The sequence below is a fragment of the Cynara cardunculus genome (genome assembly GCF_001531365.2).
Source record: "Cynara cardunculus var. scolymus isolate 2C chromosome LG 17, CcrdV1, whole genome shotgun sequence".
NCBI classification, from domain to species: domain Eukaryota; kingdom Viridiplantae; phylum Streptophyta; class Magnoliopsida; order Asterales; family Asteraceae; genus Cynara; species Cynara cardunculus.
In genome coordinates this window covers 32,963,237-32,975,601 of record NC_037544.1, presented here as the reverse complement: position 1 = coordinate 32,975,601, position 12,365 = coordinate 32,963,237, and the positions used below count along the sequence as shown (strand labels likewise).

The 12,365-nt window shown below is 32.5% G+C and overlaps 1 protein-coding gene across 2 annotated transcripts; it reads right to left on the bottom strand.

Annotated features, from left to right (window-relative positions):
- Positions 1-725: 725 nt before the first annotated feature.
- Positions 726-10,439, bottom strand: LOC112500680 (putative inactive cadmium/zinc-transporting ATPase HMA3). 2 transcript variants are annotated; one of them, XM_025104228.1, is made up of 10 exons: positions 10,120-10,439; positions 5,588-5,845; positions 5,197-5,294; positions 4,838-5,093; positions 4,544-4,681; positions 3,578-3,899; positions 2,955-3,157; positions 2,675-2,877; positions 1,327-2,225; positions 726-1,173 (listed from the first exon to the last, which is right to left on the bottom strand). In XM_025104228.1, the coding sequence occupies exons 1-10, from the start codon at positions 10,313-10,315 to the stop codon at positions 885-887; spliced, it is 2,862 nt and encodes a 953-aa protein (XP_024959996.1). In that variant the 5' UTR covers positions 10,316-10,439; the 3' UTR covers positions 726-884. The 2 variants fall into 2 exon arrangements, with proteins under 2 accessions (XP_024959996.1, XP_024959995.1); XM_025104227.1 differs by having other exon boundaries at positions 726-2,225.
- Between the last annotated feature and the right edge of the window lie 1,926 nt (positions 10,440-12,365).

Sequence of the window (12,365 nt, the reverse complement as noted above, 5' to 3'; positions counted from 1 at the left end):
TTTGGTTTGTAAAATTTGCATAGTTGTATTTGATTTGTCATACACATAGAGAGAGATGAGACTTTTATGTGAGATTTTTACATTTTATAAGACTCATTTGATTTTATATAAACCAAATTATATCTAATCAAGGATAAATATAAAAATGTTAGTTTTAGTAATTTCGATTAGATTTAAATCAAAAGTATTGAGATTGCGAGTATTTTACAAAATCTCTCTTTTACCCTCCTTTTTTCAGAACTCAAAAACAATCGTCTCAATCTTTTGAAACAAAACATCACTGTTACCATTTGGAGATTAAGAGCCTAAAACTTGAGATTTCACTATGACCGAAAGAGGTTTGAATGTAAGATTTACATTGTAGTTCACCTCCGGTGATGGTGATTTCGGTTCACATTGTGGTTGGATGTAATCACAATGTGATTCAAAATCTTTGGTGCTATTTGGTTCATGAATTCTGTAGAGTTTCCAAAAAAATAAGAAATGGAATTTCTTAAAATCCGTTTGAATTCTAAGTAGTAATGATTTCTATCATTTTTTTCGTCCCTTTGACAAACATAACATATTTTATAAGTTGGTTTTAGAATGATAAAATTAACATTTGCATCCATTTTAATCAACACCACACAACATACCCCTCGCCCTCGCCCATGGCCACCATGTCACTATTGATTTCCGTCACAACCGCCACTCACCCACCACTACACTGTCACTACTGGGTGTTAACCAAACGCTCCCTTTGTTTATAGTGTGGTAGTTAATTATATATATATATCACGCATCAACAACTAATATTGATGATAATATGCAAAGTACTATACAGTGATAACTCTTGGCTAGATCGCCAATAACTTCTAACCTTTTTTTCTGACTTAATTAGACGCTTACTCGATCACGATTTCCGATAAGTATCCTCCCTTTCCGTTAAATCCAACTCCGAATCGTTGGTTCCCGCAGCATCTGAAGCTAAAACTCCTGCAACACCCGCCTACATTCCTCTTTTTCAATCCATGACTCCTGCAACAATTTCTCACCATTTTCCCCAACTCCTCCCCTGTGATGTACTCTTTTACATGGTGATGATCATGACGTTGATGCTGATGTTGATGTTGATGATCATGATGATGATGGTCATGATGTTGATGACTTTGATGCTCATGATCATGATGATGGCTTTGATGCTCATGATCATGATGATGGCTTTGATGCTCATGATCATGATGNCTTTGATGCTCATGATCATGATGATGGCTTTGATGCTCATGATCATGATGATGGCTTTGATGCTCATGATCATGATGTTCGTTACTCGGCTTCAAACTTGACGGATTCTCATGATTCAATTCGTTATGACTGCATTCCCCTTGCTTTTTAACCAAATTCTCGCAACTCAAGGATTCCAAATCTTTACTGATATTTATGTTTTTTACCTCGTGTATCTCATCGTGGTCGTTATCATGAGCGCAACACCCGTGTTTTTCTTCTTCGTGTTCTGAGTGCATCACCTTGTGTACCTCGTCAACATCATGAGCACAACAGTCGTCACCGATCGTTTCTTGTACACAGTGATCATTGTGACCACAACAACCATCGTTATCTTCAGTTTCTTGGACCGAGTTGCAGCAACTGTCGTTGGCTTGTGGTGGTTGTACCAAGTGCTTCATCTCTTGTACATCATTGTCATGACCACAACAACCACCATGTTTTTTGCCCAAATCCGAACACTTGTCTTGAACCTTAGAACCCAACGAGCATTTTGCATGATCGTGTGAAACACCCGAGTGTTTTTGCACGGTTTTTAAGGTTGTACCATGTAGCAGAAGCATGCTGTTGAAGATCACTAGCAAGCAGGTTCCCACGTCCGCAAGAACTGCTGCCCAAACCAGCGGGTGGCCGGCAATGGCCAAGGCAATTATAGCGGCTTTGGTAACGATAGCGATAAAGATATTCTCGAATATTTTTCTGCGGGTTTTTCTGGCAAGCTTCACCGCTATTGGGATTTTCCGGATGTCGTTCGACATAAGGATCACGTGTCCAGTTTCGTTAGCCAACGCTGATCCGGAAACCCCCATTGAGATCCCAATATCTGCAGTGGCTAAAGCAGGAGCATCATTGAGTCCATCTCCAACCATAGCTGTTGGGAATTCCCTTTGAATTTCTTTGATAATTCTGGCTTTATCTTGAGGTAGAAGTTCTGCATGAACCACCTCTAGTGCACCCCCTAACTGCAAAATCAACCCGAAATTAAGCTAAAACCAGCATAAAAGCTATAATTTTTTAAGGGAAAAATGGATCATACTGTAACAAAGTTTAGTTTAGTTTAAACAAAGATTTCTTTCTGTCGATAGTAACAAAGTTTCAAAATTTCCTATTTTTGTACTCATTCACATTTATTGTCGTGGATGTCAAATTTTATTATCCATTTCGCCGTAACCCTTTCATAAATAGTTTGTAAACAGGTATACTCGTCTTCAAGGGTGCGTTTGGTACATGGGACAGGACAAGATAGAACAAAACTCACCGTTCAACATTTGGCATGACATGGGACGGGAAAGAAACACACTGTTCCACATTTGGTGGTGCAACATAGGACAGGGACTAGGTGAGACTAAACTAAACTTTGTTGTATTTTGACACATTTTTCCCGTTTTAAAACAAGAACCTTGATCTTTACCTGATTTTGTGCATGATTGGCTGCGGCTTGACAATCTCCTGTGAGCATGGTTGTTTTAATTCCCATTGATTTGAGTTCTTCGAGTGCTTCCTTCACTCCGATTCGACAAGAATCAGAGAGACTAAAGATTCCAGCAGGTGAAGACCCCCAAAATATGTACCCAATCGACTTCCCTTCATTGTTATCACTCCCATTTCTTGGAACTGATAGTTCAGAAATCAAGTTATAAAACACAAGAATAACATGATATTTATAAACTAGTGTTGTGAATATTTTTCACCTTGTGAACACCCTGCTCTAATGGCAATCTTTTGGTTTCCAATATAAATATCCTTCCCATCAATCTTTCCGTAAATTCCTTCCCCGGGAAAATCTTTGAATTCCTCCACATTGTCTGGTTGTGGTTCAACTGAACGAGACTGTGCGTAGTCTATAAGTGCTGCAGCCATTGGATGACTAGACTTGCTCTCTATGCTCGAAACCCTTCAAACAACTCGAAAAGAGTCACTCTCATGTAATAAAAAAAAATGCAAAATGCATCAAAATGTAACAAAACTTGATTTAGTTCCTATGTAGTGTACCAACAAAGATTTTCCCCCTCAATCGATGTATTAAAGTTTCTTAATTTTGTACCCATTTTACAGGTAAATTGCTGATCTTGCAACATTTCATGATGTGTGTACCCATTTAAGAAAGGTTTATGAAACGTTTACAACAAAGGGGAACATAAACTTGGCATTTATGTCATTGAATGTTACAAGATCAAAATGATACAAAATATGAAATTTGAGACCACCTTGTTACACCAAATAGGAATTAAGGCAAACTTTGTTAGATTTTGCCCATTAAAAATGCGCTACAACTGATGAGGAAATTGTAAAGAAGAGATCGTGGATGATTTACCAGTAGAGCAATTTGTCCGAGTCAATAATGAGTGGATGGAAGTTTGAGACAGAGAACTCTCCTTTAGTGATTGTGCCGGTTTTGTCAAAGCAAATAACTTTGACTGTAGAAAGGGTTTCAAGGTATTCAGCGCCTTTAACTAGAAGTCCGGATGTAGCTGCTTTTGACAATGCGCAGAATGCTGCAACAGGCGTTGACAAGATAAGCGCACACGGACATGCGCTTACCAAAACAACCAATGCCAAGTGATACCATTTGTCGAGGTTGTGAACTCGCATAGCAGCTGGTATTGCAGCCAAGCAGGCGGCTATTACACAAACAGCTGCAAAACCACAAAAATGCAAGAGGGATCAGCACAGGATTCACTTTGTTGTTGCAGTTGAGAATACGTGGAATCCCAAAGATACTCTCTAAAATAACCCTCTTAGAGAGAACTATAAAAGGGTTGCATACATCCTAACATGGTATCAGAGTTGGGTCTAGTACCACCAAGAAAATTGATTGGAGGCACTATACAACTCCACTTGAAGGAGTATGCCAAAGTCTCAAGTCTGCTAGTCATATATCATCAAACTTGCATATATGTGGGAACATCCTCCCCCTCTCTCTCTCTCTCTCTCTCTCTATATATATATATATAGAGGTTGGTTATTATATAACCTTTGACATTTGTGCAACCAATACAACTCAATCTCAACCGTCCATTTCATTTGATTAATGTGTGATTTTATAGAAGTTTTGATTGTTTCCTAATATAAAGTATTGATCATAATTAATGAACCCTATTCATCTTCTATAAATATTCAAATCATAAAAAATGAACTCTCATAATTTCCATAAATATCTTAATTTATTTGGTTGCATTGGTTGTACAAATGCGACGGATTGTATTTGAAACAAACTATATATATATATATATATATATCCCGACAGTGACGAGCATAAAGTAGAAGACAAGAATGATACCTGGGGTGTAATACTTGGCACATTTGTCTACATATCTCTGAGTTTTAGATTTATTATTTTGAGCCTCTTCAACAAGCTTTGCCATTCTTGCCACTACACAAGCTTCAGCTAGAGCAGTAGTTTTAACACTAATATAACCTAGAAAAATAGAGTCAAAGTCAAATTACCGTCTAAACTTTGACCTTTGAGGCAGTCTAGTTGACCATGAAATTGAAAGAGTAGCTTTCTAATATTTCATGAGATCAACTTTAATGATCTAAAACATAAAGGGTTTGATTAGCAGCGTTTTCATACCATTTAGATTGACCGTGCCTGCCCAAACAATGGAATCTACTTGTTTAGACACAGGAAATGATTCGCCAGTTAGAGCTTTCTCATCGACTTCACAATTCCCTTCCACGACTATTCCATCGATAGGGATCATGGTCCCAGCCTTAACCGCGAGTCTTGTGTTAACAATCACTTCATTAGCATTGACTTCTTCACCAGTGTCAGCTAATACAGCCTTCTGAGGAGCTATGTTCATCAATGATGACATTACAGCAGTGGCCTATATATAAAATTTGCATGATCCATTTCCAACATTAGGATTCTTATATAGAGGACAATTTACATGAATTTAATAGTGTGGGAGGGGGGGGATGCAAGTAAACCTTGTGACTTGCCCTTCTCTCAAGCCATTCTGATATAGTCAGTAAAAACACAATTGTGCCAGCTTCCCAGTAATCCTTTAGAAAAATTGATCCTCCAACTGCAAAATAAGGACCGATTAACATGGCAACCAAATGCACCAAGGTTCATTAGATTTTTTGTTGGTGACCGTGGGTGTCCGGCCTGCTTGCTACCTCGACTAATCCTATAGAACCCTGAAGATAACAGCCAGTAAAATCCCGGTGTCTCTTACGACACTCGAACTAGCAACGTAGGGGGAGGAACCCCAAGGCCTACCTGATAGTTGCCGGTTAAGGTTGCCCTCAAAGTTAAGTTAATTAGCTTTCTGATGGTTAGTGGGAACTGATTGATATCCTAATATCCTTAATGTACCTGCAATGAGCATGAGAACGTTGATGTCGAATCTAAGGCTGCGTAGTGATGCAATAGCTTTCAGAATTAAGGGTATGATGCCGACTGCGACAGCTCCAAGGGCCAACCATTTAAATGGTGGATAGACATATTTCAAAAATGATAGCAAAAGTAGCAGACCGCACAAGCCTGCATACGGACTTGGCCACTTGTTTCGGTAGCTTTGATCTCCTTTCATTCTCACATTTGCTTCTAACCGTGCTTGGTTTAGCGCCTTAACTAAATAAACAAAAATGAGAACCATTACATGACAAACATGAATTATGAAGAAAAAGAACAAATAGACAACCGAAAACCTTTTCTAAGAGAAAAAATAAGCCATTTTCATGTGAAACAAGAATGATCTTACATTCCTACCTTCTCTAGACAAATATGTTATTTAGAGCATATATGTGTTATCCAGTACTTTTTTACTGAAGGAAAAGGGGGATAGAAAAAATCTCGTATTTTCGAGTTTTAATTAATAAGGAAAATTATGCTGTTTTTTTTCCCTCCCAAATATGGGAGGAAATGGAAGAAAAAATAAATAAGAATATATTTATAAATAAGAATATATTTGTAAAAGTGTTCTTTCATTTTTGTCTTATTTGAAAAAATAATTTTTTTTTTCCATTTCCCTTCTATAAATTTTTTTTTCATTTTAAATTCGAGAATACAACGATAAGATTGTATTTTTTTTTATCTATACTATATTATAAAGTATTGCACGAAAACTTTTAAGAACTATTTTTTATACATGAAGTACTGTTTATTGATGCATATTTCTTAAAATTCAATATTACAAATAATTTTACATAAGTACAACTTATTAAAGCTCTATTTTTAAATTCGTGTAACTAACTGCAGACAAACATAATTAAATACAGGATAAACATTCATTTTAAATATAGAAAATCTAAAAAATAATTAAGATAATCATTGAGTTCTAACAGAATGTCTAATTATTATCTTTATAAAAAATTATATTATTGAACCAAAAAATAAATTACTTTATTTTTTTATTTAAATTAAATTATAATAAAAAAATTAAAGTAAGTTTTACAAAAAAAACCAATAATTATTAAATAATCAATTTGATACTAATATCGATTTATTTTTTTCAAATTTTTATGATATCTTCAAATTTATATTTCATTCAAAAAAATAAAAACATTATCGTTTTCTTAAAATCATATAAAATCGTATTATATCACTAGATAGAATAAAACTAAATATTAAAATAAAAATTTATATCACTATATTACACGAGTACTTTTCTAATATTTTATTAATAAGCTTGTAATATTTGGATTTATAGATTCAGGTAGACTTTTCACACATAATTTTCAATTTATTTGTGGAAAGATGGGGCCAAATAAAAAAGGATGGTGCAACGCACTGCGTTTTCAGGCCCACTCCCAATTAATTGCACCACTCCTGATTTTAGGCCCACTCCCAATTAATTTCACCACTCCTATTTTTGTTTATCAAGTATTAGTTGTCAAGTAACGACTAAATGTTCACACCGTAGAAAAAAAACCATTGGACAGTTTTAAAAAATGTTTAAACCATAGATCAGACCGATTGAGCGATTTAGCTATTTTTTAGATTGGACCAGATCGTCAGATCACTTAAATCATCAAAAACGGTCTCGTTTGACTTGATTTGACAGGGTTTGAATGGTCCAAAGGTATTCTTGAACACTCATAATCCTAATTATTATTTATTACTATTAATTATAATAAAAGTTAATTATTAATAAAAATAAAAATTAATTATTACTAATATTAATTGAAAATTGTTAATTACTTTTGATTATATATTAATTATGTAGAATATATAATTAGTTGATATCATTATTTTTGTATTATTATTTATTTGATTATTATTCGATATATTTAGTTATGAAAACCTAATATAACAATTTGAATGATGTTTATATAAGTAATATACAAATTAAAGTTATATTTATTTTATTTATAGATAGTAAAATTGTATTAAATGACTTTAATAAAATATTTAATTTGGCTATTTAATTATATAGTTTTTAAAAAATTACTAATTAATTAGAATATGTATAGTTGATCAGTTTTATTTTTATTCATATTATACGTAATTGTTATTTAAAATCATAAATTAATGTTTGGTTTGTGGTTTGGAGGGTTAAACAGCCCGAACCGCACCGCGAACATCCTTAATTAAGACTCATGAGAGTTATGATTGAAAAAATTGACAAAAAAGCTTTTCGTAAACTATTCCAACTAACGTTTTAATAAGCTAGATTATATACATTCAAATAAAACGTGATGGGGTCCACTATATTTAAATTTTCATAAGTTATAATAAAAGTAGACGTATTTTTCTCTACTGAAAAAGTAAAAATAATATCCATAAAACGTGACGGGGTCCACTTTTCGACAATTTTGTTCATCCTCCACTTTTCTTCAAGAGACGTTACGTTTCTTCCATTAACTTTATTCCTTTTAATAGCTAAGCCCGCACCTTTTTTGTTTCTTTTTTAGTTTTTACAATTAAAAGAACCTCCAAGTTGTGAAACCAACAACGAGAGACATGCACGCGGAAAAGTAGAAGATTTGTTTTCTAAAGACTTCTATTTTCTTAGTCTCCTCCTAAGTCCTATCTCCTAACTAACCTTAAATATTATTTCTCAAAAATATAATTATTTATTTATTTTTACATTAATAATTTCTAATTGAAAACTTAAACAATTTTTTCTTGATATATCATTTGAGAAGTAAACAAGTGATTCTAACCCTTCATTTAATCAATATTTACAACTTTGACTGCGAAATATCGGATAATTTTTAGTATGGATATACAAAAGATAGAGGGGTAGTTTCATAACTTTTACAAATAGGCGACGCATGGGTTTATATTTGTTAAAAGTTACGAAATAACTCTCTATTTTTTGCATAGTCGCAAACTTTGATCTTGACCGTATGAAGAGCTATGATCACTTGTTTACTTCTAAAATATTTATCATTTCTCAAAATAACTTATAGCTATATTAACCTTCGTTTTCTCCTCAAGAGTCTTATGGGGGGTTTTCAATGCTCACGTGATAACATAACCAAGGTCTACCATTGACTCTCGAGAGTAATTTGTACTCGTCTAGCCACTTCATCAGTCCAACCACTTTGGGACAATATGTGTCAATCAACCTTGGTTCGAGTGGCGTGTTAAACTCCTACATCAACTAGACTTTGACAATTTCTTCTCAATATACATTGGAACCCTCTTCTCTCCTCAAAAGTTCATTTGAAAAGTAATCTAACGTGGGGTTCCACATTAGATATATTTATAAAGTTAAAACTATAACAAATCAAACAGTGAAATTATAAAAAAAAAATTATAATTTTTAACCAATTATATTTTATTAAAATTACTTTACACCTTTAATTATACTCTAATATTTTGATTAAATTATGTATTAAATCAAATAAGAGCATCTTCAACAGTTAATGTTATAGTTTTTAAAAATAGAGTATTAAAAGTTAAAATCTCTAAAAAATTACATCCAACTGTAACAGCTATTCTATTTTAGCAATTCTATTATTAATTCTATTATTAAATATTTAATAAAATATTTATTTCTCTCTACTAAACATTTAATTTCAATGTCCCTAATTATGAAAAAAAAATTAAATATTATTTCTTTCTTTTTAATATGAGGTTTTAGATATTTCTCTAAATTTGGAGATTTTTACATCCTTTTTTTTCTTTTTTTTTAATATACAAGATAACATAGCTGTAACAAAAAAATTGCTAAAATCTCTTTTTTTTTTCCTTCTTATTTTATCATAATTGTTAAAAGATGCTCTAATTTTCTTCTTGGGAATGTATGTCTGAAACATTTTAAAGGAATAGACGTGAGGATGCCTCCAAGTTTTTGAGTTGCTTGTAGACTTCGACACTTTGTTATCATGTCAATTATGACGATGTACAAATGGTTAGCAGGTAGGTTTTCCTGAACATTAATACTTTATTAGCTATCTCCATGTTGAAAAATAGATGAGCCAAAGAAGCTTATCTTATCATGTGATTTCAATTACATTCTCTGACGACAAAGTATGAACAGAACCATTCCAAATTATAAAGGAATCAGACTAAGAAAAACGATGCACGACTCCACTCGAATAGAATCAATCAATATCGTTTTCAATCGACCTATCGTACTTGATGTTTTGTCTACTTATGCTTTTGATTCGTTGATTTTTTGATACAAAATTTATGGTTCAATATTCAACCATCAAATTGGTCAGTCTTATTTTACCACCGGAAAACTAACAAAAAGGTTAAAGAAACACGTTGTATCTAAAGCAAAAATGAATCAATATAATCGATTTGTTCTTAATCATGAAAACTAAATCAAATCAACTTGTGTTTCGAATTTCTGACACGATTCTTTTTAGAGTCAATTGGAAAAAAATGTGAATCTAATGTTCAAACAGATTCATGTATACGACATTGAGAGAATGAGAGAGATGGTTTACCGATTTGAAACTGAGAAATTAGGGCGGCGTCGTGAAGGACGATTACGGTCCTGGACGGAACAATTACAGAGACATGGTGAACGCCTTCAAGAGGTTGAAGAATTTTCTCGATCAGTGGCACCTCCGATGAACAACATAAACCCAACACATCGAAATAGCTTTTCTCCAAATCCTTTGATGAAGAATCTCCCTTCATCTCTCTGTGTTATCACAAATCGCCGATCGGAAAATCTAATCGGAGAAATGAGTGAAGATTTTGGGGCAAAAAACTGAGAGCAGGTGCACCTCTTAAGTACAGAGTTATGAAATAACTGGAAGACTGGATGGGGATATTTGTAGCATTCGTTTCCACTTTACGAATATTTTTATTTTATTATATATATATATATATATATATATATATATATATATATATATAGGAGTGATCAAATAAAAACCGCCATCATTTGTGTAAACCGTGCAAACCATCTTCATCCGTCGATTTCATTGTTTAATCTTATGAAATTTTTTCATAAAATTGTTTAATCTTGTGAAATTGTTTCATATAATACTTTTTTTGATCAAGTTGTTTCATATATGGTTGTGAAATTGTTTCATATAATACTTAATGAAACTGTTTCATGTATTTCTCTAAAATTAATGAAATTGTTTCATGTATTTCTCTAAAAATTAAAATAATGAAGATGATAATATCTATGATTAACACTCTCCACAATAAAAATGATTAATCAACCTCTCATAATTACAAAAAAATGAACAAAATGAAAAATTATGATTGGTTGAATGAGGTTTGCACGGTTTGTACAAATTAAGTGGTTTGCATTTGATCGCTCCCATATATATATATATATGGGCACGTTCAAATGAAAACCGTGCATTTCTAAGAAATCATGTAAACTAATTTCGACCAATAAAAAAATTTCATTTTTTTCTAATTAAATTTAATCAATAAAGGTATTTCGGTCATTTACAATATTTTCAATTAGATATGGAAATTATTAATAAATCTTAATTAAGGAAACATAATAAATGAAATTTTATAAATGATAGCATTTAAATATTTAATTATATTATAATTTTAAAAATTTGAATTAAATATATTGTGATGTTGGTAAATCTTGAAGATTTTAAGACATAATGTAATGAATTCATCACATTATGATTGAAAAAAGAAAATAATACAAATGAAACAAGTTTCATGAAAGTGAAACTGGTTCATGTTATAATTGAACAATGAGTAGTGAAACATTTTCATGGTGAACCCGTTTCATTGATGGTGTAGTTGATCCATTTAGTAGGTGAAGTGGAAAATGAAATGAGTGCATAATGTATTTGGTTCGTCATGAAATAATTGCATGATGAAACGGGTACATGATGAATCTGTTACATAATCTTGAAGATTGTAATCTGCTCCAGAATCTTGAAGATTGTAAGGCTTAAAGGAATGAATTCATCAAATCACGAGTGAAATAAGAAATTAATATACACGAAATAGGTTTCATGAAGGTGAAACTGGTTCATGACGTAATTGAACCAAGAGTAGTGAAACGGGTGCATAATGTATTTGGTTCGCCATAAAATAATTGCATGATGAAACGGGTACATGATGAATCTGCTCCATAATCTTGAAGATTATAATCTGCTACAGAATCTTTAAGATTGTAAGGATTAAATGAATGAATTTATCAAATCAGAAGCGAAATAAACTAATCTATGTACATAAAACAAGTTTCATGAAGATGAAACTAGTTCATGGTGTAATTGAACAATGAGTAGTGAACTGGTTTGATGGTGAACCCCATTTCATTGATGGTGTAGTTGATCCATTTAGTAGGTGAAATGCAAAATGCAACGGGTGTATAATGTATGCGGTTTGTCATGAAATAATTACATGCTGAAATGAATTCATGATGAAACCGGTGCGTCTTGAAATAATTTCATAATGAATAGGGTGCATATTTACATGAGTGTGTGAATGACATTGAAACAACTCCAGGATAAGGAATAAAAAGGCTGCTGTAATAACGGAATTATTTCCTAACAAATAGAAAATTTTAATTTCCTAAAATAAAGAATAATGTCCTTCAATAAGATGTTACAGAATATGTATTTTTGTTTACCATTTTGCCCTTATTGCTGATATAAAAATAAAATTTTAATATATATATATTTTTTAATTTCCTAAAAGAAAGTAAACTAATCTTGACCATTGATCAAGAAAATGGATGGATGAGATTGGTTTACAC